At 40.5% G+C, this 27,565-nt stretch overlaps 4 protein-coding genes across 5 annotated transcripts; 2 read left to right on the top strand and 2 right to left on the bottom strand.

Annotated features, from left to right (window-relative positions):
• The first annotated feature begins 543 nt into the window (after nt 1-543).
• Nucleotides 544-5,355, top strand: timm23a (translocase of inner mitochondrial membrane 23 homolog a (yeast)). The gene is made up of 7 exons (XM_066664308.1): nt 544-915; nt 1,320-1,378; nt 1,961-2,054; nt 3,292-3,376; nt 3,537-3,595; nt 3,727-3,837; nt 3,966-5,355. The coding sequence occupies exons 1-7, from the start codon at nt 813-815 to the stop codon at nt 4,076-4,078; spliced, it is 624 nt and encodes a 207-aa protein (XP_066520405.1). The 5' UTR covers nt 544-812; the 3' UTR covers nt 4,079-5,355.
• A 136-nt stretch (nt 5,356-5,491) lies between these two features.
• Nucleotides 5,492-8,997, bottom strand: zgc:112285 (uncharacterized protein LOC561476 homolog). Its single transcript, XM_066664309.1, has 6 exons — nt 8,868-8,997; nt 8,195-8,304; nt 8,016-8,110; nt 6,914-7,194; nt 6,612-6,775; nt 5,492-5,855 (listed from the first exon to the last, which is right to left on the bottom strand). Exons 1-6 carry the CDS (start codon nt 8,980-8,982, stop codon nt 5,676-5,678), a joined length of 945 nt encoding a protein of 314 aa, XP_066520406.1. The 5' UTR covers nt 8,983-8,997; the 3' UTR covers nt 5,492-5,675.
• Nucleotides 8,998-11,052: 2,055 nt separating this feature from the next.
• On the bottom strand, nt 11,053-22,010 carry LOC136692455 (G protein-regulated inducer of neurite outgrowth 2). Of its 2 annotated transcripts, XM_066665870.1 has the most exons (3): nt 21,907-22,010; nt 21,109-21,200; nt 11,053-14,778 (listed from the first exon to the last, which is right to left on the bottom strand). In XM_066665870.1, exon 3 carries the CDS (start codon nt 14,766-14,768, stop codon nt 13,380-13,382), a length of 1,389 nt encoding a protein of 462 aa, XP_066521967.1. In that variant the 5' UTR covers nt 14,769-14,778; nt 21,109-21,200; nt 21,907-22,010; the 3' UTR covers nt 11,053-13,379. The 2 variants fall into 2 exon arrangements, with proteins under 2 accessions (XP_066521967.1, XP_066521968.1); XM_066665871.1 differs by lacking the exons at nt 21,109-21,200; nt 21,907-22,010 and adding an exon at nt 16,790-16,866.
• On the top strand, nt 20,169-26,934 carry syt15 (synaptotagmin XV). The gene is made up of 8 exons (XM_066663138.1): nt 20,169-20,178; nt 21,124-21,310; nt 21,928-22,061; nt 22,333-22,628; nt 23,758-23,928; nt 25,510-25,621; nt 26,033-26,251; nt 26,786-26,934. Exons 1-8 carry the CDS (start codon nt 20,169-20,171, stop codon nt 26,932-26,934), a joined length of 1,278 nt encoding a protein of 425 aa, XP_066519235.1.
• Nucleotides 26,935-27,565: the final 631 nt, after the last annotated feature.

The raw sequence follows: 27,565 nt of genomic DNA, 5'->3' as shown, positions 1-27,565 counted from the left end.
TGTTGTGTGTCTTCCCCAGACATGCTCTCAGCACTTCTATGGGGTGTTAAAGAAACATAGACAAACACACACAATGTTTCTCCACAGAAAAGTATGTTAGACTAAGTTGATTGTTATTGTAAATAAAAAAAATCTGTTGTTAATTTCAGAATTTAGAAACAGCACTAATTTACTCTAAGCAAACCTCGCTTCCTAGTTATAGTGGTGCTGACACAACACTTGGTAAAGTTAAATTACTGTTCCAGCAGATTATCTGTTTACACCGTTAACTGTTAAATTATACCTAAAACAAAGCTGTAAGTTCCCCAGAGTTTCAACTTGATCGCCATGTCTTTGCCGCCACAAAACAAACCCCTGTAGTAGAGGACGTGAACGCCATTGGCTGCATTAAAATATTATGGACAGCTCTGGCTGATGATTGGCTTAATAAAAAGTGACTGACATCAAGTTTCGCTTGTGTAATTGGCTGCAGTCTAAAATGATTAGCATATGCTCTGCTCTTTACTCACGCCCACTGGCGCTCCGGCCTGCAGCATCCTTCTCCTTTAACGACGCAGCAACTTCACGACAGTGTTACGTAAGCCGTGTTCTTCAGTTTTGCGGCAGCGGCGCATGTTGGAGGTCAGATGATTTCTCGGCTGTAACCGGCTCCGTCCTGCGATAAACACGCGCACTGATCGCTGTCTCTAAACCCACACGGAGGACTCCCCACTCTGAACCGAACCAAAACAGCAGCCCGGACCACAGGACTCGGCACACGAGAATAAATAGTTTCTGATACAGAGCTTCAACACGGCTCTCCGCTCACAATCATGGAGAATAACACGGGCTCGGGGAATTTTAAAGCCGGACTTGGGGGTATTTTTGGTGGTGGTTCTCCAGAGTATTCAAACACAGAACTGGCCGGGGTACCGCGTGAGTATCTCCGAGTTTACGTAGCTGATGTTTGTTTCATTTCAAAAATATCCGTTCCGCTTTAAACGGTAGCTAAGTAACACAATTAGCTACACCTTTTAAGATGGAACGGACAACTCGAGTTTGAAGGGTTTGTTGTTTTTGTAGGTCTTCGTGGCCTTGAGATGCTAGGTAGTTTAACTGTGGCATTGACCTCCTGTTTGTGCTGAATGTTCTCACAATGTCTCCTTTAATTAATTCAGTGAAATGACATTTGCTTGTTATCGAGAAAATTATAGTCTGATTGGAACTTGACATTTGGCTATATATCTCAGTATTTGAATTAAGCAGACATTTTGTACAACCAATTTTAAGTGTTATCAATACTTCTCTCTCTCTCTGTCCCTCTCCCTCTCTCTCCATAGTGACTGGAATGAGCCCTCTCTCGCCCTACCTCAATGTTGACCCTCGTTACCTAGTGCAGGTCAGTGTATCATTTAAATACTTTTATTTATTAATGTTCTTCTTTTTCAGAAATATTAATAACATACAACAAAAAACAAACAGTGTTGCCTATTGTCATATAATTCAAAAGATACTGTTAAAAGAACACTGAACAGCTTTGTTTAAGTAATGTATGGCAGAGCAGTATATTAAATATTCAGTTAAGTAATTGTAATTTTGTGTTTAAATGTGGTGTCATTGGTTAGTTTTTTTCTCTCTAAAGTTCCTCTAAACATCTAGGCTTAGAAAAACAAAACATGAAAAGTAGAATATTGTGAAATACTGTCATACTTTTGCCATATCACCCACCCATGTTACTATCCATCTCATGTAAGGTGTAAAGATTCAATAAATTAGCAAAGAAATATATCTCAATAATGTAAAACAATAGTTGATCAGTATTCTGTTTATTTTCTCATTTGCCTTTTTGGTGTAAAATGATCAGAACTAATCAAATGTGTATCTTCATCAAATGTACAGCCACATTTTAGTGGTTGCATTAAAGTTCTGTTTAAATTATGAAGTAATGTTTTACTTTATATTTGTTTGTTACAATGCTTAGGACACAGATGAGTTTATACTCCCAACTGGAGCAAACAAAACTCGTGGTCGCTTTGAACTGGCCTTCTTCACCATTGGAGGGTCTTGTATTACAGGTAAGGATGGCTTTTCTTTTTTCAGTTGCAATGCGCACAGTTGTTTGGGAGCATTTATCCCCTAATTCCTGTAATATAAGAATTAATGCGGGCACACACTGAATATGTGGTGGGGAGAAAAATGACAAGAAAATGTAAAATGGTCAAATTCAAAAATACACTGGACATTTAAAATGGATTAAATGCTTTTTGCAGTGAAAATGTTGGCTAAAATATCTTCCTTAAGCTGCTCATAAAATGCAAATTGCATCAGTGTTTACATGCAGTTTAATATAAAAGAATGAATCACATTTTAGTCGAGCTGAAACTGTGACTGTTTTAGTGCATACTTTCAGCCATCGGTTACCTTGCTTGTAGTTCAGTGCGATATGAGCGCAAAACAATATCACAATTAGCTTTAACATTTAACCATGATTACGATTAATGAACTATTATTTTGATGTTGTATTTTTGACCCTCAGTGACGAGGCTTGTATTGTAAAAATGCTCCAGTATTAAATATGGAATGTTTTTCTTAATGTTGCTGGGAGCTTGTTCCTCTCATTTATTTTTCCCTCAGCGTTTACATTTGATTTCTTTCTATTCAGTGTTATCTTAATGATAGTTAAACACATCACGTCCAAACCACAGACACAGTGTTCTTCTTTAGTACGAGCTGCTCAGGTCGCTCGGTCAGCCTCTGTGTTTAGGTTGCTTCCATGTGGCAGATAGGGGCAGAATCATGTAGCGTGATTTTAAGGAGACAGTACATGAACACACACAGGGGACATAACAGAATAAAAATAATCAATATAAACAAGAGTATGTTGATTAGAAGTCTTGAATGTCGAGTTTGATTAATTTTCGATTAATTGTCCAGCCCTACTTAGATATGAGATTTAAAGGATGTCCACAAACATTTGGACATATTGGTCTGTTTTTAGTGTACTATTGAGACAAAAATGACAAAGGTGTTATTGTTGACAGGCAAATGTTTGCAAATATCAAACAGAGGATGAATAAGTTAATGTTGCATTTTCAGGGTTTGAAAAATTTAGTATGCCATATCATATTATACACATTTGAAAAAATTTACTGTCATCCATATATCACTTTGGGTGTGTAAAGACATTAATGGTGGCACTTTATATTGTTTTTCATGTGGTTACTTAAAAATCATGGGTGTAATAAGTTTGGCTAATCCTAGGAACCACTTCAAAGACTACCAAATGAAGGGTTGTGTATGAATGCTTTGTAGGTGCTGCTTTTGGAACGCTGAATGGGCTCCGTATGGGTCTAAAGGAGACAAGGGACATGGCATGGTCAAAACCCAGAAATGTACAGTAAGTTTGTTTGTGTAAATAATGTGTTGGTGAGAAATACTTTAGTAAGTTTAAGACTTAAGCTCTGGAGCACTCTTAATTCTAATGTGTACCTGCTATATTCATTCTGGCACTGATGAGGTAATAAATATTTACAAATCTATTTTTTTTATTTCCTCAGGATTTTAAACATGGTCACAAGGCAAGGGGCATCATGGGCTAACACATTAGGTTCAATAGGTGAGAACAACACAGCAATGCCTTTGGTAACGTGTAGTTTTATTAGGAATCTAATGCTGTCTACTGTGGAGTGAGTAGCAGTGTATAGGCCAAATGAATTCACTGTATTAACAAGTATCATCTCTCCACAGCTCTGTTGTATAGTGTTTTTGGAGTAGTCATTGAGAAGGCTAGAGGAGCAGAGGATGATCTGAACACAGTAGCTGCTGGGACATTAACAGGAATGATGTATAAATCCACAAGTTAGTATTGTCACCATCAGTATTTTTATAACAATGATTTTTTGTGTTTTTGTTAATGCATAGTTATAAATAATTGTACTAATACATAATTTTCTGAGTTAATCTCCTGTTTGTATGTTTGTTGTCAGGTGGACTGAGAGGAGTGGCCAGGGGAGGTCTTGTTGGATTAGCGTTTTCTGCATTGTATGCCCTTTACAATAACTGGGATCATCTTAAAGGCACAACTCCCTCACGTTATTGAAGAGAACCCAGAGCTCAAACCTTGGACATTTTGACTCTAAACCTGTCCTTAACTGACTTGTCTCCTTCTCCACTTGGAGTGGGCCCAATCCTTTGGGGATCCTTGGACCAATGTTTTGTTTTGGGGCTTCTTTCATAAGAATATTATGTTGATTATCAATAAGGCAGAACTCAGCTGCCTTAGTACACCGCAGTGACATTCTTGCAATGGCCTACCACCCAATGTAATGATGTGATACTTTTCAATATTGTAACAATGTTTATAATCAAAACATTTTCATTTGAACTGTATGCTTCTGGACATTGACGCAAGTGGGCATACAATTTCATAAGTGTTTACCACTTTGGCAGGATCTAAATGTACCATTATATATCTAAGCTGATTTAATCAGTTCAACACTTAAATTAAAAGTGTAAAGGTTAACTTTTGAACGTGTAGTTCACTTCTTTTTTTTTTTTTTGTGGTGTTAGGTAACAGTTCCCATTTGATTGCTATTCAGTCATGTTTCAGTGATGTATTTGCAGTATTCATCTAAGTACCACTCTGTTTATTGGCTCGGATTCTGATAGCTGGTAGGGTAATCTGTGCTAGCATTCGAAAATGTGAATTATGAATCTGTATTGAAGCTTCAGAAGTCTCTGATCATATTGCCTTCATTTATTGTATGTTAAATATTAAGTGCCCCACTGAGGAGCAGTGAAACTTTGCTTTTTGCTAGTTCACACTTTGGTGGAATACATATGTCAATATGAATGCTAACAGATAAATCTAAATTCATTTAAACAGTAAATGTGCAGCTGAAACCAAAACTTCATAGATCTGTTTATTAGACAAAATGCCATCTGTTTACAGTGGTAAAGAGGGATGTTTTGCCATTAACAGACTTCTTTGCTTCGTTCTGGTTTCAAATGGTATTTTGTTGTGCCACAATTTAAAAAGATCCTTCTTGGACATGTCTGAATGAGTCCACAAATAAGAAGCAAAGAATAGCATGTGTTATAATGCTAATGGTAATAGTCTCTCGGAAAGTGTATACCACCAATAGAACTGAATGGCACTGAGACCAGGTCTTGGGATGGAAGTGTTTTATTCCTGGTAAGGCTCTCAGTTAATTAGTCTTTTTTTTTTACTTTTATGGCATTACTTCAATGATTTAGGATCCAAACCACTAGGAGGCCAGCTCAAGCCAGATCTCACAGGATATTAATACAGGTAGCTGGTCCAGGCCAAATCCAAATAATTGAGAATAGTCTTTAATACCAGAATTAGGTTTTTGTTGTATGTTTATGTAAGAAAACTAGCCAAGCAGAAGGCATAGGGTTATGTGGCTCCAAGCAAGCAGTTAAGGACTTAAGGTGTCTGATGTTCTTTCCATTCAAGAGCGGTGCAATCTTACAAGCATAGCGTTGAAGCGACCCACACTGCAGTGCAAACTGTCCTAACATTAGTGGCTGGTGGTGTGGAGTGCGCTACTAGTGCTCAGTACAGAGTACAGACGAATGAGCATGTGTGTGGAACTAGACCCAGGCCCTGGAAGGTCACAGCGTCACTGTTCTCCCCCTGGAGTTGGACGAAGAGGTCACTGATGTCAGGGAGATCAGTGCAGGAAGAAGTCCCTGATGCGGGTGGCCTCAATCCAGGGGATGTAGGCAGCAGTGCGAGTGAATACGCTGGGCTTGTTCTCCACTGTGCAGCCGATAGGCCCGAAACTCACCACGCCATGTACCTCCCAGCGGTCCCGACCCAACTGACAGAGCAGAGGACCACCTGAATCCCCCTTGAGGGAGAAAAGGCATAAGAGTCAATCTTGTTTTTCTATCTTGCTTTGTGGAATGTGTATTATTATTATTATTATTAGTAGTAGTAGTTATTATATTATATTATGTTCTAAAACAAAAATTGTATATCCCTTTATAGTTCTTTGATTTCTAATTAATTACCATGGCAATATGTACTAGAGACAATCTATGAGTAAAGAATTAGGAATTATAGAGGTATCTTTACTTTATTGCTTTAAAAAGACAAGATCTATTTGATTTTGCATTTTGCAAATGATTCATGCATTTTAAATATTGTGATCAATTAATAAACTCATGTTATAACTATTATTAGTTGTAATTAATTTGTTAATGATAAAAAACTGAACTGGAACTGGTACGGAATCTTTTAAAGGAACACTAGGGTGTTTTTTTTTGTTTTGTTTGCTACTAAGCTTCCCTCCGAATGTAATACATTTTTACTGAATTTTTTCATTGTACTGAAATCAATGGGGAGGGGGAGGGAATGGGTTGGTTTCCTACCCTCCTCCAAAAGTATAGTGAAGTTTAGGCAGTGCTGAGCCCAGTGTAGTAGCATCAACAGAGGTTCTATTTTTCCTATTACAGGTCAGTGAAACATGACAATGATTTGAAACTGTCATTTTAAGATAAAAATATGATGTAGTGTTCCTTTAAATTCATAATTAAATGACTTTAGATCTTCCAGATATGACCCTCTTATAATCCCTTATTTGCGGTGGAATGTCCTGTTTTACCTGGCAGGCAGCAGGAGGTCCTTCTGTGTCTCTGAATCCAGCACAAATCATGGAGTCCCTCACACGGTCGCCCCAGAACTTTTTCTGCCTGCATGTTTTGTAGTCGATGATGGGCAGGCGAGCTTGATTCAGCGCCTCGGCCAGCGACACATTCTCCTTCCCACCTTAGATACAAAAGGCAACCTCAAGGTGAGTGACTCTATATCAAGGCCTCTTTCTAATGTTCTTGTCATTCTTGACCTGCTGCTGTATGGTTAGCCCAAGCCTCACATGCTGGACAGTTGAATGAGGGTAGTCTTTACCTCGCGTGTCGCCCCAGCCAGTCACCCAACAGTAGTGTCCTGGTTTGAGGTTGGTCTGCTTGCGCGGCAGGCAGGCGTAGCGGATGAAGTTGCTGGGCAGGATGTCTGTGCCAGCCTTAACCAGGGCGATGTCATAGTCCAGCTCGCTGTGAGCTGGGTAGCGGAAATGCTCGTGTCTGTAGATTCTCTTCACGGGGAATATGCGCTCTGCCTTTTCTGACCTCTTCAGCTGGTGCTTCCCCAACACAATCCGCCAGCTCCCTGCATCCTCAGCCTTCCCCCTACAATATGTGGAACAGGAAAGAAGAACTGATAAAAACAAATGGTCATGGATATCAGTAAGAAAAATCAGTGGCAATTGTTGAGATATAGTTTATAATCTGTGGTTATGTTTTGTTGTCTTCTTCCCACTGGCAGCTTACCTACTACATAACACATTAACCTTATGATCTTAAAACAGTGGGATACTATGCAGCATTGATATGATTTACAAGGAAAGATTATAGAAAGTATAGATGGAACAACAAATATTAACTCTTGTTGTGAAAGTCAGTTACATAGCTAATACCACAGTTCAAAGAAACATTATATATCATCATCATCCATCCATTATCTGTAACCACTTATCCAATTCAGGGTCACGGTGGGTCCAGAGCCTACCTGGAATCACTGGAGGGGGCGCCAGTCCTTCACAGGGCAACACACACACTCACATATTCACTCACACACTCACTTTTGAGTCGCCAATTCACCTACCAACGTGTGTTTTTGGACTGTGGGAGGAAACCCACGCGGACACGGGGAGAACACACCAATTCCTCACAGACAGTCACCCGGAGCGGGAATCGAACACACACAGGTCGCTGGAGCTGTGTGACTGCGACACTACCTGCTGCGCCACCGTGCCGCCCTATATATCATCATAAAGCTTTTAAAAACCCATTCTAATTAATGGATTAAGATACTGAAAAAACCCCAGCCGAGAGCTGTGTTCGCTGGAATCTGAGTAGTTTTGTTAGGTATTATTTTACTGTAAAATGTAGACAAAGTGTTACCGCATTTCACATTGCTGTAGGTTTGAGGAAACATCTGTAAGGCTTACTTCTGGAAGCAGTGGGCTGCAGTGAGCACCCAGTTCTGGTGGATCAGAGTCCCTCCACACACGTGGACATAGTGCTTACTTCCTCTTGGACGAACCTGAAATGTGACAAAGTGTAGACATCATATGTATTGGTTTAACTGGTGTGTGCTGTTGTATTCTGTTTTGCAAAAGCTGTATACCTGCAGTGAGACCTGCCAAGGCCAGGAGTGAGGTCTGGCCTCATTGCCTGAGACGATACGCTTTGCAGTGTTTGGTTTGAAGTGAGCCAGGCCACAGTCCTTCGGCCAGTCTGAGGATGAACAATTTGAATATTCAAAGTATCTCAAGAATCACTCTCTTATGCAAGATGTATGTAGAAGTAAGTGCTGCACCCTACAAGAGTTAAGAATGCTATTTATCATTTTATACTTCCATGTCTCACTGTTAAAAAAAGAGCATCTGCTTTTTGTCATAATGATCACAGAAAAAAGTCAAAAACTACTAATTATATCATAAAGGTCAAGAAAGCCTTCCCTCTTTCTTTAAAGTGTCTATGTTATGATTTTGATGAACTACACATTAAGTGTTGATTCAATATTACATATTAGTTTCACAGTAAACATAGAATTAATACCTAGTAATGACAGATTAACTAGTCTGGGAGATTAAGGAGTTAAAACAGTGCTAAGTTACAGTAATAGAACAACAGTTTAGGTTTCTTATATAACTAATAAAGTCTTTGTTAGTTTTAAGAGAGACATAAATTACATTTCATAGAGCAGAGAAAACAGGAAGCTGTGCATAAATCTCTGTGCAGTGACATCGAAGTATTTGGAAAGAAAGCGAAGCCAAGAACCCATCTTTGACTCTCACCCAGGTGGAGGACTTTATGCTGCTGGAGGCGGCTAGGGGTGAAGGTGTAGGTGCAGGTGATCTCCAGAGCCAGGCCCAGCAACAGCAGGGGTAACAGGGGTCTCCTCACTGCCATGATTCACAGTTTAGTGTGCCGCCGCTCTGGAGAAGCACCTTTTATAGTATGTCCGGGGCTGAAGCCACCCTTTGTCACAGCTACGCCCCTCTCTCCCCAGACAATGGGTGTCCACAATGCCCTCCCCTGCTCCTGGATTGTTCTGGTGGAGCTTGTGTGTGTGTGAGTGTGTGTGGGCGTGGGTGGGGGGTACTCCCAACAGGCTGGCCCCCAGAGCAGAGTGAGAGTTCCATCAGCACTTTCCAACTCATACTACATTACTACAGAGCAAAACAACACTACCCTTCCTCCTGCCAGTCACGCCACGCCACTATTTGGATTTGAAGACCTGTTAACCTTCAGATGACCTCTGGCCACCACACACATGTAGGGATACACCTGTGCTCGTTTTAGTCCTCTGAGTTTATTTTACCCAATTATTATAGGCCAGGGGACCAGTGGTAAGATGCAGTTTTGAAGCTTAAGCTAAGGTTGAGATAAACGCTTTAAAAATCCACCCATTTCAGTCTGAGAAAAAAGACCAGCAAACTGAAATTGCTTTTGCCTTTACACTCACTGTCACAATACTTGAGCACCTATTTCAATCTGATGTTGACATTTTGGTGAGGTACACTATACATCTAAAGACACCCCTTATACTGAATTTAACCACTTCCAGCCACACATCTCCTATAATCTTTAAAGAAAACATTAACCAAATGAATATGGTGATCTGATGCAGCTGCTTATTTTTAAACAGTTTAACTGCACCTCTTTGAACAGAGATTACTGTCACCATGCTGAATGGCAAGCATGGTTTAGAGGGGTATAAAGCCCCAGAGCGCTGGACTGTTGAGCAGTAGAACTGTGTTCAGTGAAGTGATAGAGCACCATCCATTATCTTTGTAATGAGGTGGAACATCTGTGATCCAGACCTAATAATCCAGCATCAGTACCTGACCTCATTGATACACTTTTGAATGCTGAATGCAATAAAGTCATCACAGCAATCTTCCAACCTAGTGTATGGGAACAAACTCTGTAACATTAGACTCAAACACAGTTACCTGGTGTCCACAAACTTATGTAATATATTCAGTCCTGTCATGGCTCTTTCAACATAGACAATATAAATCCACATTCACTAAATCGTGTTTACCACAAGATTATTCTGGGGTGGCCATGGTGCTGTGCGATCCTGGAATGGGGCTTTAGAGTAGAGGTGCTATTCCTGCACTCCACCAGCAGATGGCGGTGGGGAAATTACTGAGAAAGAGGGCCCAGGCTTTAAATCAGTAGGAAAAATACCTAGGCACTCTAGGTAGCAGTGGGTGTAGCCATACCAGCATTATGTATTTTATCTACATGATTTGAGTTATTAATGTTTATAAATTCCCATATACTGACATCTGAGCTTAGATAGTGTTGTTGCTAGTGTTGTGCACTGTTGTCTTGTAAGTGTGTGCCGGGTCTGTGTTAGTGCTCAGATGTTGTGTTCACTGTAAACAGTGAGACATGGAACAACAACAAGCGCAACAGAAAAGCAGTGAGATGAGGTGCTCAATACCACAGAATGTGCCTGCTCATCCAAAAGCTCAAAGGCTGTGGAAATGTCCAGGGCATTTCACCACAACACAGTTCACTAAGTTTAGCGGGACCCTCTCTCATGCAGGCAATTTCTCTCTCTCCCAGTCTCTCCATACTACACAGAGATAAACAAGCTAATTCTTTCAAGTGTCTCCGAGAGGCAGCTCATCTGCCAATGAAACGCATTACATCACATATTTTTACAAACCACTGCTGTCCAAAAAAATAACCCAGAGTATTTCCATTAAACATTTTGCCTTGGTATGAACATTTCAGCTGCTCTTTACATTTTATTAAAACTCTACCATTAACGGACCAACAGAAATGGTTTGAAAAATCTTAGAATATAATGAATTTTCATTTCCTTACCTTCAAATTTAAGAATGTATTTCCTACTTTAAATTTTTTTTTGAGATACACATTTTTGTCAGACATCAGAAACATCTTGAAGAAAGAAATTGAAATGTAGTTTATGAAATTATTTATTGTTACCCATACATTATTAAGACACAAGCTATCATGAAGCTTTCTCACACACTGAAATATACTAAGCCTGTTTGGATTAGAAACCTTACACTGAAACCTTCCTGCCCTCTATGGTCCATGGCATCTATTGACACTCAGTCACAATGCTGTGGTCTAAAAAGATCAATTTGCTTTGGCAAAAGAACAAAGCTGTGAAAAACAGCCGGGAGAGTTGACCAGAACTGGCAAAACACACACACACACATATATACACACACATACATACACATACAGTTAAGTCTCTTCAGTGATCTTTTCCATTATGGAGCCTTTAAGTGTCTGTTTCCAGCTGATTACATCAGTCATGTGTAGAATCATCCATGACCCTACAGTGCTTCCTTTTACAGTCCTCTGTGTTCTAGGCATAGATCAGGATAAACAAGAGTTGCTGATAAAATGAAAGGACGAAGAAAGCATATTTCTGTATGTATGATGTTATGGTATTATTTCCCACCTGAAATTAATTTTTAATTGTTTACAATTAACAGCAGACTTTGGTGTTTTTATCTAATTGAGACATTATTTATATGCATATACTTGTATACTGTGCAGAAACATCTCAGTCATTTCAGCTTAAAATGGATTAAATGTGTTAGCACATATTCGACCCAGAAAAGCATTTACTTTAAAATACAGTATCTGCTTTTTTAATGTCTTGTCAGTGAATGACTAAATATTTCCAAACCTGGGTAGGGGGAATACATTGATCAATGCCTAAAAACCCTGTTTGTGAATGAGGAGTGTGATTGTAGGTACCATTCAGTGGTATAAAGAACCCTCCCATTACATAAATGATTTATACCAGTTTAAAAGCTTTGCTGAACAGTATACTAGGTTTAAAATGGTTTTGACACACTGATCTTGCTTACAAAAACTGTTCTCTAAAAAGCATTTAAACGTTTTTGCAGGTTGCTTTAGAGAGAACATTTCAGCCAAATGTATGTTGTTCTAGTTAATTTAGAAGACACTGACTACATTTTACACTTTACTTGTTCTACAATGACAGTGTTTTAGTGGCAGAAACATCCTTCCTCCTGAGACAGATTTGTACACTTTGCTTAGGGACCTAAGGCTTTATTGTGGTAGTGACTACTATTCGTATAACAGTAATGTTACTATGAGATTCTCTTAATGTTCCAGTTACGTAAACTGAAGCTGGACTGTAAAGAAGCTCATATTAAGCCCCTGGCAATGTGTTAAGTACAATACTGGATATGTAATATAGGCCTGTTTTGAAAGTCTATCAAATAATAAAAAAAAGATCTCATTGATCTGATTGAATGTATAACAAATATTGTTATTTATATTCTGTATATCACTGTGCCTTTGTTAAGGTATTTTCCCTGAAACTAATAAAGATATTCTTTGAAATGTGCAACTGAATTTCATTTAGAGGTAAGTGTTCGGTACGTGATTAATAAGTAGTAATAATTGTGTTTTTCAGTATGTAAGCAAATGTCATTTCATTCCATAACAATAATTCAGTCTTTCATACCACCCCCTCCCCACACCGCCAATGAATACCTAGAACTTAGATGACTGTAAAACGCTACTAAATTATCATCACCATCTTACACAGTATGTAACGGACATTAAGTATACAAATAATTTCTGCAAAGGAATGCAATCACTTTGACCTTGATAGAGGCCCGACATGAAGCATTTACAGTATACAATGAGCTGTGAACAGGAGTTATGAGATTGATACTTACTTAGTGGTTTTCTTTTGAGGAATTATGGCAGCTATAACCCTGTGTGTTTGGAAAAATCAAAACCTAAACCATACTCTTTCGAATAAATATTTCATCACATATCAATGCGTTTGTCTGTGGGAAAATGAAATCCACTTTTAATAATGGCACACTGGATAAATAGATTTATGTCAAGAGTATTCTGAGAGTTTGCAAAATGGCCTACGTTTGTTTAATCTACTACCAACATTGAAATACACTTTATCGGTCAACATTTGGCACAGTGCGTGTGTTTGTGTACATGTGTTTTGTGTATGTGAGTTAGTTTCATGTATTGCCTGAAGTTGTCCCTGAGTGTAAGAGTCCAGAATTGGGGTTTAACTCTTACCTCCATGAAGGACAGCCCTCAAATTTCTCAACTGCCTTCTCAACCTAAGTTGTCTTTGCCAAGTAGTAGAGCCAATTTGCAAACTATAGATTCTGCTAAGATTTTTTTTTAAGGACTCTGACCTGACCAGCTGATTCTGCAGCATCTATTATATAGGCAAGAGAAGCGCTTGGGAGGTAAAGAAGGCCATTTACAGGTATTGGAGGTCTACAGTTTCTTTTGTCTCTTTAGTCTCCCACGGTACTGGAGCTGGTGCAGCATGCCGGACTGGGCAAGGATGGCACCAGACGTCCGCTCTTCCTTTGTCTCTTGTTCTGTTGCATGGATGAACGATTGTTTTCCACAGATGATTGCTTCTCTGCAGCTGCGGCTGCCACCTCCTTGATCTGCAGCTCCAGGTGCCGTTGGATTGCCAGTCCAAGTTCTTCTGGGTCCAGAGATGCCCCGTATACTTCCCATGTCATTCCTTCTGCATCCCATTCCACCTCCTTCACAGGGGTCTTGGGACCTGGGTCCTCTACAGCAGGACACGTGTCTGAACCAGGACCATCTGTCAAACAGTTCTCAGGGAGCCTATTCAACAGTGGAGAAACAAGGGAATCGGTCGACATGGTTTGTACGCCAACGTCTTTGGATTCCCACACAGATGTCATGGTGGAGGCATCTTTGACTGTCTGTTGGCTATGGACTAGTTTGTCTAGTTTAAGGGTGGAAGAGTTCTTACCACCCAATTCAGGTCCACAGCAGTGACCCCCAGCCCGATTGTTTAGACCCGTCTCACTAACTGAAGACACCAGTGGTGGAAAACCAAGCAAATTAGAATGGAGTACTGACCTCTGTCCTGGACAAGGACTTCCTGCACAGACTGGCAGAGATATTAAATGTCCTGGACAGGGTACAACACAAGAATTCCTCAGTGAACTGCTACCACAGGCTGATCTGCACGCACTGGCTCCAGGAAAATGGTGGCCATTACCTTTAATGGTACAAATATCTGTATCTTGTGCAAGGCTGTGTGCACTTCTAAGGCATGGCCTGGCTCCCAGAGCAGGAGACATCATGCCGCAGACCATCCTGGAACAGTTGCAGGCCTTCAGGTTTTCTGCAGCCGCTCTGCCTTGGCAGCATGTCTCCCTGCCCTCGAGGCACTCCATCCTCAAGCTCCTATGTGTGGATGGGGAACAGGGAGCACACCTTTCACTGGTATAAGCTCGCTGTCTTGTTAGAAGAAGCTCTTGTGTTGCCGTCCTTGCTGGTGAATCCTCCGTGATGTTCCAGGGCTGTGTGCTTCCTCCACGCCAGATGACTGTCTCTGGAGTGCTATTGCCACTACACGTACTACCTTGCTCAAACTCTAAAGAAGCCGGGACCCCACTGACTGGCCCGCCCAGGCTGGCAGGCCTCTGTGGGCACACAGCAGTGCTGGCACTTTTGCGGATATCCTTCCGGCACCAAGCCAGCTCCATTCTCTGAGGAGGACCGCTCGCCATGTCTGTAAAACTCTTGGATAAGGAGATGATGCGAGGCTCATGGTCATCCACAATCTCTACTCCAGCTGAACCAAGATGATTTCCAGTGCCATAGATCTCAGATACTGGACGTCTGCCCTCTGCCATATTGAAAGTCCTGGTGATTAAAGAAAGAGATACTGTAAGTGTAACTTGCCTCATTAATTTAAATATTCTGCAAGAAACAGCACAGAAAAGATGATCAATACATTGACCACCCCTTTATCGTGGCCTAGATCTTCTCACACCTTCACTGTCCCCAATGGGTCAACATCTCCATTCTGCTCATTCTGTAGCCTGTTAAACCAGACTTAAACGTTTTAGGACTTCTCACATTCCAGTTAGCCATCATAAAATTTGCAGACGCTGTGGTATGCAGCTGTATTTAGTTTTCTTTGCATATGAATTCCCCTGGTATAACAAAGAGAGCTGGACAAAAGCCATGTCAGTTATCCATGCACTTACTGATGGGTTTACAGTAGGCTAAGACCAAGCTGAGCCTTAAGCCACAACATGCCATTTGCCAACTTCACTCAAGAGTAAATGATTGTGTGGGTGCCATACAACAACGATCACTGTCTGCACAGTGGATAGAATGAGACACCCTCACCCCAGAAAAAGGGAGGGACATTGCAGAGCTGAAAATCAATTGCGAATCTGAATTTATCTTCCCATCTTGACTTCCTGAATTTTGTCACAAAGACTAAGGTTCCAAATATTTGAACAGAGTCAGACCTTGATTAGCGAATTCATGACTTGGCTAGCCTTGTTCATATCTCAGTTCTGTCATTTGAGCAGATTTGGCAGATGATTTTAGGACCCCTGCTGATGTGTCACTTTCTACTGTCGGCATACAGACACGCACACACATTTCTGGCTTCAAATCAGAACAAAGTCCTGTTGTATTCTGAGCTATTGCTGCTTATTGAACCTTATGCTAATACTGATTATATGGTATTGTATTTTTTTTTAGCTGAGATCTTCTCCATGTTGCTATATTAGCATGATGCCATTTTTCCCCCTACATAAATTGCAGTAGTTTCCCAATAAGATAAAACACTAGCTTCCTGTCTTTCGTTCAAACATGCACAGCATTATCAGGCATTTTTCTGACAGAAAGAGATGATATTCAGTTTTTTTACACTGCTAATATTTTGAGCTTCATTAGCTACAGGACACATACTAGCATCACAAATCACAGTAACATCACTCCAGATATTATTACATTCCTGGTTTGTATAATGTTATGCAAGAACTTAGAGGTATTTATTGTTGCAGAGTTTGATGTATTTGATTTGAATGATAAATGACAAAATGAAAGCATTTTTACAGGCATTAGTTAAAAGTTATGAAAGTCACTAATAAATATCAGTATTGAGCTCTATCAGTGCATATATTCTGTAAGGGTTTTTTTTATTTCAGCAAAATATAATATAGATGCTGGGCAATTATCTCAGAATGGTATCCTTACAAGAAACTGTAACAATGTCCTTAAACTTTAATGGAGGTTAGTGTGACAAGATTTATTTTCAATTTCTGACCATTTTGTACTGGTCCATTCATCATGAAACTTTCACTCAATCTAAAAGCAAGTTTTCAAATGACGTCAAAAACAAGACTGAAATTGGCTTGGTTATGATTGGGATGAAATGCTCCTTAATGTCTCTCATTCAACTATGGAAAAGGTGGGCTAATTGTGAAACCTGAATGCTAGCAATATGGCTGGAACTCCAATGGTGGTGATGATGATGACAGACTTTATCTCCCCAAGGCCATGATGGGAAAATATTTGTCCTCCATCTCCATCTAAAAATAACACGTTCCATACCAACTCAACTTCTACCTGCAGCAACACTATATGATCCTACAAGTGCCCGAAACCTTACACCTGTCCCTGCCAAAGTCTCAGTACAAACCCACACACACACATACACCAGCAGCCCTGATCATGGAAAGAACATTATAAAGAAAGGTATCTCAACCTGCCTTTATTACCTACTCAAATCTGCATTCTCTCCCCAGTCTCCATGTATTTACAGCAGGAAGAGAAGTCCTTGCACTGAAACACACTGGTGAACCCTTCATCCACAGGTAAGTCAACAACCACCCGCACATATACATGTACATACCTCCCACTTTCTCTTCTCCTCTCCAGCTGCCTGGAAAGCTCCCACCTCAGTCACTCTTTTCCCCTCCTCCCTCTCTCTTCTCTGCTCCTCTCCTCCCTCTTTCTTTCTCCTTTCTCCTCGTGATCACTTTGTGAAGAAGTGAACAAAATGGAAAGAGTGTAGCCTCGGATTATCGGCTCCTGTCATCTGATTACCAACCAGAGGCTCTGCCTGGGAGAGACAAATCCCCGGTGGCGGGAGGGAGGAGGAGGAGGAGGAGGTGGGGGTGGGAGGGGTGATCAGAGGGGGCGGGCATAGGAGGGAGTGCCTATGCCCTGTGAACACTGAGGACAGTGCAGGACTTGGGGGAATACTAGAGACATCTCAAAGCAAATCCCTTAGTCCCTATACTACTATCCAGACCACGGCTACTTGTCTGTTTCTTTCCTTTCCTTATTCTCTTTGTCTTCTTTGATCCTTCCAGTCAGAATAAATCCAATTAGGGAACCCCGGGTAGTCCCTAAATTATATAACACCTGACCCCCTTTTCTCTTTCCTACCAGTCTCTTGGAAGCACACTCATTTATTCCCCCTTCTATGTTCTCTTTCCTCCCTCCTTTTCTCACATCCACAGACATGCACAGTGCCTGTCTCTTACTCATCCAATCTCGACCAATCTCTCTTCTGGTTGCTATAGAAACAGCCATGCTCAATGGGGGCCCAATGAATTTTCATCATGACATTTTTTTTGTAAGGTTGCCGTGGGAACAATGAAAACAGCACCTTCAGAAAACAGGTTTGGAGAAGATAATGGTGGCTGTCAGGGGGAAAAAAACATGATCCACATCATAAATGCCAAAGAGTCAGTTATGTGCCAGATGAAAAGGATCAGGCCTTGGATGTATGTATACTTTCTTAATAAACGCCTTTGCTTCTCATATATGTGCCCTTAAGCTGTGTGGTCTCTGAAACATGAAAAATAACTCGGATGTGATCATAAATGTAGGCAAATGGTCAGCAATGATCAGCTCTGACCTTATGATTGCTGTAAGTTACAGGTACAGATATTATGCAGCACAAATCACACTGAAATTTCAAAAGATGCTTTAGCTGCACAGACAACCAGTAACGTTTTCTATCACTAGTGTTACTGTGGTAGTAGTAATGAGTCACAAACCTGAATAAAAGTTTTTAAGGTTTAAGCAGGTGTAAGTCTTTTCTGGCACGAAATGTAGTGTGGGAACAACAGACGTGCTGACTGATTAAAATTCTGATAAGGATTCTGCCGCTATCCAGGTATACCAGAGTTGATCATTAACTTCAGCGAACGCAAGAGTCTGAATATAACAGGATATCATAGCAGCAGCAACAGTGTATTACTGTTTGTAGTAATTAAACCCTGAATAGGGGTCTTGCTATCACTGAGACACTTTAACACTGTAATCAGTGCATAAACATACAATGCTTTGACTGAGTCCACAATGATATTATTCATTCATTCATTCAATGACTGTAACCGCTTATCCAGTTCAGAGTCGTGGTGAATGATATTATTATTATTATTAGTATTATTATTATTATAAGGCTAACTGGAGTGATTTACAATATTGCACTTATACTGAACCTCACAGGAGGAAGTTCAACAATGGATTATTTTCAACATTAGTTTAGTCATGAAGGTTTATTAAGTGGACATGTATATTTATTTAAAAATAATTTCTTGCAATTATCTGACATATATTTATTCGACCTGTTTTTCACTAAAGCCACTCTTCATTTTAAATTAAAGACAAGCATTGCCTTGGATACAAAATAGTATCTTCATTTTTATCCTTCTTAATATTTTGACATTGAAATGGCCATTTTTATAATTTTTTTTTTGACAATAAATTTATTTTTAGGATAAAACCATACATCTCCTTTTGTGTTGTTTTATATACTTTGTCCACATCAGCTCGTATTAAAATTGTTAAAAAAAAATCCTGATTAATATACGTTTAGAGATTGTTGAAAACTTTGAAAAAAATCTAAATCTTGTTTTGTTATTTATTTATTTACTCATTAATTATTATTTATTTATTTATTTAGCTGTGACAATATCTTAGGAGCTAGCTCTGAACTAAAGTTGAAAAGAGGCCTTTTCTTATCTGCATTAGGTTGAACACGCATGATAAATGTCTGTCTACTTCAGTTTGACTTCATACTGGCTTAAAGTTGGCTTGTGCAATACCACAGTAATACAGTTAATAATGTATTACAATGTTTTGTTTTGTTTTTACACACTTAATAAATAGTTTTAAAATTTAAGCAGGAATATCCATTTTCTGGCATTCAATGTCTGTGTTATGCTGACTTTGCATAAAAACTCTCTCTAGACTGGCCTGAAATGTGGTTTGTGGGTATGTGTGTGTGAGTCTGGGTGGTTGTTTGGTGTTGATTAACCAGACTGAGCCGCTTCAGGATCACTGTGGTGATTAGGTGGAAGTCTTTGGGACACGAAGACGGAGAACTGCTGAGGAAACATGTGGAAGCAGCAGTAGAACAAGATATTGTTATGACTGATAATCACAGAGTGTGATTAAAAACAACCGGAATCTAGGAAGTGGCTTTGGCCATCCATGGCTGGTAGGTAAAGACCTTATCTATCTCAACAACAGGTCATAAAAACAATGGCATAATTGCTATGAACTTGATGAACCATAAACCATAGCAGGAGACTTGATTTTTAATTGGCTGGTCAGCTATGAGGTTATCTACAGTAGAATATTTGAACAGTAGTCTGTAGAACTGTAATAGTTTACATATACATAATAAGCCAAGTCGTGTTTACTCAGCAAGAACCTTATACATTACCACAGACTAGAGGAGTGCTTCACAGCTGTCTGTCCACATTGTTCTTGGAAGATTATTAAAAGCAGAGGCCATATCCTCTATACAGGACATGCTACTAGACATTTTGGTGCACAGTGACATCGTGTTCAGACAGTATGATACTGTAAAACTAGAACAATATATGTCCAATCAAGGGTGGCACGGAGGGGCAGCAGGTAGTGTCGCAGTCACACAGCTCCAGGGACCTGCTTCGATTCCCGCTCCGGGTGACTGTCTGTGAGGAGTGTGGTGAGTTCTCCCTGTGTCTGCGTGGGTTTCCTCCGGGTGCTCCAGTTTCCTCCCACAGTCCAAAAACACACGTTGGGAGGTGGATTGGCAACTCAAAAGTGTCCGTAGGTGTGAGTGAATGTACGTGTGTGTCTGTGTTGCCCTGTGAAGGACTGGCGCCCCCTCCAGGGTGTATTCCCGCCTTGCGCCCAATGATTCCAGGTAGGCTCTGGACCCACCGCGACCATGAACTGGATAAGCAGTTACAGATAATGAATGAATGAATGTCCAGTCAACCGGGATGGCACACTGTACATTTTTATGGGACATAATATATAAAATTCATATTTCAGTGCTTGTGCACAATAACTGGGTGACCTCAAGTGCCTAATTTTGCTCTATTATTAGGTAACAATGGGAATTCTTAGAATTACACAATCCTCTCATCTAAGTGCCTTTGATCACAGTGCTGGACGCGCATTTATGTGAGAGTGCAAAGGCATTTAACAGACATGACACAAATAAACACATAAAAGAACGCAACAAACCAAGCAAAGATTCTGGGCTTCGCTTCTCACTGCTGTGCATTCAAGGGTGGGCTCATTATCATTTAAAGGAACATGCCTTTTGAAAGTGCTGTTTTGAGCAGGGCTATATAGACAGGGTGAGAATGGTGCTCTGGTGTTTGACAAATGTGTTATTTTGACCAAAGCATGCACAGACCCCAGAGAACTGTTTTATCTTTAGGGGTAGAACATGTGCCCTTTGAAGAAAATCACCACCTTCTTTCCTGTACAACCTTTTTTTTATCAGAATTTTTCATACCCTTCAGTCATTAGACTAAAACCTCCTTGTTTCTACACATTGTCAATTTTATCAGCTCAATTTATCTTACAGGCCTTCTTAGTATTTCTACAATTACTGCAGTCCGTCTGTTGATCTGCCTACTTTGTTTGCCTCTATCACCCTTTTTTTCTGTGGACAGGACCACCACAGAGTAGGTATGATTTGGGTGTTGGCTCATTCTCAGCGCTGCAGTGGCATTGACATGGTGCTGCTGTATTAGTGTGTGTTGTGCTGGGACGAATAGATCAGACACAGCAGTGCTGCTGGAGTTTTATGATTGGTGCACATGGGAGGTGACTAAGGCAATCCCCTAATTGTATTAAGAACGTTGAGCACTTTGGGTTTCTAGAAAAACACCATGTCAGTTTAAGTAAGTATTACCTGTATTATCTCACCTCTCTGCTTTACAGATTCTCTGGTAGCATTGGCCAGTGGTCTCTCTGCTGTGCTCATCTTCCTGTTACTGATTGCTCTGACTGTTTACCTGCTGTGGAAGAAGAGACAGAATCAGAGACAATATCAGCAGCTGATCCGAACAAACCCAACTATCCCTCCATGCACAGCAGTGCTCCAGACTTCACCCAGCAGCCGCTATGGGTGCGGATCTCTGTTATGACTCCAAAAGTTCAGGGTGAATGTTGAGGCTATAAACTGTTGCTGGTATTTGATTTTGTGACCAGTGCATACAGTCATAGGCACGTATTCAACCGGCAGAAGTTTATGGCAGTTTAATGAGCCTAGGATATATACGGCCTGCCATAGGGATTGAATAATTGAAATGTTTTAAATTGTTAAATATTACTTCAAACCTTTCTTTGACAAAGGCCCTTCAATTAATTCTCTATGTCCCCCTCTTGCCTCCTTAGAAATATGTCCAAAATAAATGACTCATAAATACTGTCTTTGTTCCTGCTCAGGTGTGTGATAAATACAGTACACTTTAATGTCAAATAATCATAAAATATCCATGCCCATAATAAACAGCATGAAACGTTCCTTTGCTGGACTGTCTGCTCCTCCAGGTGTGTATTTGTGTGTGTTCACTGCCATGGATGAGTTTAATCTGTATTTCTCAATTTCTCAGAAAGCATAAAACATCAAAATGTTGTATTTTTTAGCATATTTTTCTATTACTTTTATTCATTTTTATTTCATTCTTTTCACTTATTTCCTTTCACTCTTTTGATTTTTACCTTCAATGTTCGACATCTCAGTTTGGCTGAAGTACCATTCTTCGTGCCTCCGGCCTTTAAGAGTCCAGCCGTGACTGGCAGGAGTGAGGGGAGGGTGGAAGAGGAGCAGTGGGAGCAGCATCTCCACACACACCGTGGATCTCTCACAATTGGGAGTAAGTTACTGAAAGACAATAAAGGAAGAGACTGTATTTATTTTATTCCACTTTGCCTTTCCTACTTAAACCCATCTCTAAGCTTTTGTTTTCTCAGACAGCCCTAGACTGTTCAGCCTTCTGAACATGAAAGAATATTCTCTGAAATGACAATGTAGTCCTGGATTATAGACTCAATCCCTGCCTGGGAATCTGCAGGTCCAACAAAATGTCCTGAAGGGAAATGCATGGATCTGATTTTTCTTTGTCTATGATTCTCCTGACCCTGCAGGCTGGTTTCCAGTGGGCAACGTGAGGCCTGACCTGTATCGTCTGCCCAAGGAGCTGAGTGAGTGGGCCGAGCCGGGAGGCTCCGGCGTGCGTCTGTGTTTCGCTGTGCAATTTAATCTCGAGAAGGAGCAGCTGGTGGTCTCTCTGCTCCGTGCTGCTAACCTGCCTGCCCACTACCACGGCAACAGCACACTGATCAAGCTACAGCTCCTGCCCTCTGATGACCGCCGCCACCGTCAGTCTAAGGCGCGGACTAAAGGCTCTCAGCCTCAGTTCAATGACAGCTTCGTGTTTCAGGTGCAGCAGGAAATGAGGATTATTTACAGGAGACACGCTGGGTTTAAGGGAGCTGTGCTAATGGAAGTGTGCAGCCACCAGTGTAGCAACAGAAAAAAGTCCTTAAATCATCACACTCTGCCTTAAACTACCAATCAGCTACAACATTTTGACCATCTCTTTGTTTCTACACTCACTCTCCATTTATATGTAGAAGTGCTTTGTAGTTCTACCCATCAGTGTCTCTGCATATTTTGTTTGCCACATCATGACCTTCAATGGTCAGGACCACCACAGGGCAGGTATGATTTGAGTGGTGGATCGTTCTCAGTGGTCAGACTCTGATGTGGTGGTGGTATGTTATTGTGTGTTGTGCTGGTAAAACTGGATCAGACACAGCAGTGCTGCAGGAATTGTAAAACACCTCAGTATCACTGCTGGACTGAGAATAATCCACCAACCAAACATGTCCATCCAACACCGTGCTCTGTTGTCCTGTGTCCACTAATAAAGGGCCACAACAAAGTATGCAGAGCAACAGGCAGAGTACAGTCTATAACTGTATAACTAAATTTGGCATATGGCTGTATGCTTCCTATATCTGTTGGCTGCATTACGCCATAGGTCCAGTGACAAAATTGGATATTATTTGGAGTATGGGAGACAGTGTATCAACATGATTTTCAGTGTCTCTTAAGCTATTAAAGTACAGAGCATCATGCTTTAATTTACTGTCATACATCAGCTGCATGCTGTAAGAGGTTATGACTGCCTGCTTTATCTGAGAGACTAGAGAGGGAAATTATGGCCCTCTTTTTTGCTAATGAATTTTAATTTATACAGTGTTAAAGGAGTCCAATATCTCATAAACATGGCATTCATTTAATAAAGAAATAAGAGCTTGGTGAGATATGAGAGGTGCAGTGCAGTGCTTGTCTCCATCTAATGGCCAATACATGAAGAGCAAAAGCTTAATATTGACCAAGGGTTATAGTTATGAATCATAGAGAAATGCACTGCCTTACAGCTTCCCACATGTATTAAAGTCTTACTGTACAAATAATGAATGCTTTCGTACATTATATATTGCATGTTACTCTGTGTGTATAAAGCAGTGCTGTGTGTACTGAGTGTAGCTTGCTCTCTGCAGGTGTGTAATAGCACCGTGAGTCAGTGTACTCTAAGCCTGAGCATGTACAGTGTGGACCGTCTGAAGAAGCACCACCTGCTGGGCCGCGTCCTCTTCCCTCTCAGGCCCTCAGAGCTCAGAGAAGCAGCGGGAAAGGTGCTGTGGAGAGACCTGGATGCTGAGAGTGATCTGGTACACAAGCAGCCTTATTAACTACACATATCATCCATAACATTTAAATGCACTCCCTGCTCCTATGTTCATAGATCATTTTATCAGCTCCAGTTTCCATGTAGGTGCAGCCTGTAATACATCTGTTGCTCTACATACACACACTAACAAGCAACTACCACAACAGTGCCACTGCCATGATAGGAATGATCCACTGCCCTAAAATACTAGGTGGTGGTCCTGTGAGGTTCCCTACAATTGAGCAGATAGGTATGCAGAGCAACACATGGACTACAAACTGTAATTGTAGAACCACAAAATACACATATGGACAGTGGAGCTGATAAAATGGACAGTGTTTGGCTGATTGGTGTATAAGACCAGTTTAATTGAAGGCTATCTACAGACTTCATTACACACGCGGATTTGATCCGGTGTTCTGTCGAGTTGTGCTACCTTGTCGAAATATGCTACTTTGTAGCTCTGCGCATGCTCAGACCCAAACTTGTAATGTTTTCATTTGTTTTTCGTGTTAAATCCGTTTTTTTTGTGTGTTCAGGTTGCATTACACAATTTTAAATTTACTTGTATTTAGGGTGACCAAACGTCCTCTTTTACCCGGACATGTCCTCTTTTTTAGACTTAAAAAAATGTCCGTGCGGAATTTCACAAACGTCCGGGATTTTGTTTTTCTAGAGCTTACATAGAATTTCGAGAAGCGTTTCGTTCACAAACTAGTCCCGCCCTCCCCTACTCCGATTGGTTCGCTTAAGTGAGAAGGGGGCGTGGTGAAGTAGCCTAAAATCTTCTGATTGGACGGACTGACTGTAGAGCTACCGTTATTTGTCGATAAACCTCTCTGTAAACATTTAATTGGTCAGTCTGCACGTCAGTAGTCCTTGTTTACGTCAGGCAAAGCTCATGTACCTACCCTCATCTCGAGCAGCTAGGCCGAAACGTAAATGTAAGTTCTCGGATGAATTAAAAAAGAAATTCCCATGTTTTGTGCAACAAATAAAGGTGTAAAGGACCTAAAAGCACACATTGGTTCAGCTAAGCATACAACACCCCCCCCTCTCTCTTTTTCACCATCTCAGATCTGGTCACCCTACTTATATTATTTGAGTATACCAAAACTGTACACGACGATTTAAATTAATATATAATTATAATATATATTATAATTTCTTTACGAAAGGGATTTGGGCTGTGCACATCTTCTGCTTATATTTCTGCATGCAGCACTTTCTGTTACACTACATTTATCTCACCTACTCTTTTATCTAAAAAACTGTACGTAAAAAAATGACGGCAGCACATTTCTACAAGGCAGCACAACTCGTCAGAACACCAGCACATATCTTTTTCCAAAAGACTAAAGACAAATTACTAAAAGCATATACTAACCATGCTTGCATAGCAGTGCACCTCTTTCTGTTTAATATTACAATGAATTAAATTTTAAATTTTAAAAACTAAACTAAAATTTTTTAAAACTTTCAGTCTTATGAAGTACTGTGTAACTGTGAATTTCATGAACAGTTCTGTAAATATCTGTAACATTTCGTACCTTTAAACATCTCTTTTCTACTTCTCTATCAGCTTCTTTCAAAACATGGCGATATCCAAGTGTCACTGAACTACAACCAGTCTCTACAGCGCCTCACTGTGGTTGTGCTTAGAGCTCGAGGACTCCAGTGTTCCAGCAACTCAGGTGATAAACGCATACAAATATACACAGTTCGGCCAAAACTTTAAAAATTAGAAATATACACTCATTGTCAATTTTATCAGCTCCACTGACCATACAGTGACCCCTCAATGTCACTGCTACAATGAGAATAGTCCCCCAGCCCAAAACACCCACTCAGAAGCATCCTGTGGGTGGCATTCTTTGTCCACTGATGAAGGACTAGAGGATGACCAACACCAAGGAATGATACACCGCCCAAATTATACCTGCTCTAAGTTTGCTAAAAACATGCAGAGTTTGTCAAAAAATGACAATCCTCAAAGTAGGGATGCAAGAGTTTGTTTCAGCAGTGGTGATTATATATTATATATTTTATTATTCACCTTAATTCTGCCAAAAGACACAGCTGTGACCACTCTATGGCTCGAACAGGTGTCTGTGTCCAGGTCTCTCTGCAGATACATACTCAGGTGGTGAAGATGAAGTGGACTTCAGTAGCCCGAGGCACTGATCCCACCTTTAATGAGAAGCTGACCTTCAAGCTCCACCCACGGCAGCTGGACACTAGCTGTCTGACCCTGGAGCTCCAGCAGCCAGCAACAGAGGAGCCAACTGACCATCAGCTAAGCACCAGAAAGACCATGGCACCTAGTAAAGAAAATCAGTCTTTAGTGTACTGACAGCAGCAGTGCATTTAGCAACATACAAAAGCATCATAATACATGTCATACACTATGTGGCCAAAGGTTTGTGGACACCTGCTCACCCATTGTTTCTTTTAAATCAAAGGTATCGATAAGCAGTTTGGTTCTCTTTGCTGCCAATACAGCCTTTATTTATATATTTATTTATTATATATTTTTTTTAGATTTTTGACTGCTGTCAGCAACATAAACATTAGTGATGTCATGTGTTGATGTTAGATAATTAGCTGATGCTCCACTGCTCCAGAGCTTAAACCTGAAGGCTGTATCTTGTTTCACTTGACACTGGGCATGGTGACCTTAGGCTCAGGTGTGTCCCATTATGTTTTTTAATATAAGTATTTATTTGTTTGTTTGTTTAGTGCAAAATTTTATATTTGTAGACTCTGAAGTCCTTACAAACCTTTGGCCACATGCTGCAATTATTAGCACACATTATACTTGTTTTCCTCAGTGTTTCCAATCATTTTTCCTCCTACAGATTCACTGGGACTTGTGGTCATTGGGCCGTTCATGTACGCCAGAGGCAGGGAGTTGGAGCACTGGAACGAGATGATCAGTAAGTCACAGGAACTGGTCAAGCAGTGGCATGGACTTGGAGCAACAAGCACCATTCAGAGCTCAACCTGACCTACATTACTCAAGCTCATTGCCTGGTCACCTTTAAAAAGCTGCACTTTTTGATTTATGGAGAATTATTTCCTAAAAGAAAGACACGCTGCATCGTGTGCATTAGATACATAAATTATTTCACAAGTTAGAACTATCAGCTGTAAATTAGTTACTTATATTTGGAAAGGAGTCTGACCATTGAGGAACACACAAGGTGAAAGGTGACAAACAAAGTATGAAGAGCAATATGTTGACTTCTGTTTGTACTTGTAGAAATGCAAAGTGCTCCTGTATGGTGAGTGAAGCTGAGAGAACGGACAGTGAATGTAGAAACAAAGAGGTGGTTATAAAGTTGTTGCAATGGCTGATTGGTGTATATTGTAGTTCATTCAATGGGTGTATTATCCAGGTTTTGTGTGATAGAGCTGCACTGAAGCCAGTAGGCGATTGGTAAAAGTCTCTGCTGTGAGCCACTGATTTTGGAATTCCAACACAGTAAGGTTTATTAGATACTTAAGTGCTGCAAACTTGCAGATTGCCCCTCTGCCTCTGTCCTCTCTTATGTGCAGTGTAGAGAGAGAGAGATGGAGAGAGATGGGTCTGCTGAACAATCAGCTTCTCTCTTAACTTTGTGCATAAAATTACTTTT

The sequence above is a fragment of the Hoplias malabaricus genome, chromosome 3, assembly GCF_029633855.1.
Source record: "Hoplias malabaricus isolate fHopMal1 chromosome 3, fHopMal1.hap1, whole genome shotgun sequence".
NCBI lineage: Eukaryota > Metazoa > Chordata > Actinopteri > Characiformes > Erythrinidae > Hoplias > Hoplias malabaricus.
The sequence above is the reverse complement of the archived record's forward strand: the minus strand, read 5'-3'. Positions and strand labels throughout refer to the sequence as shown.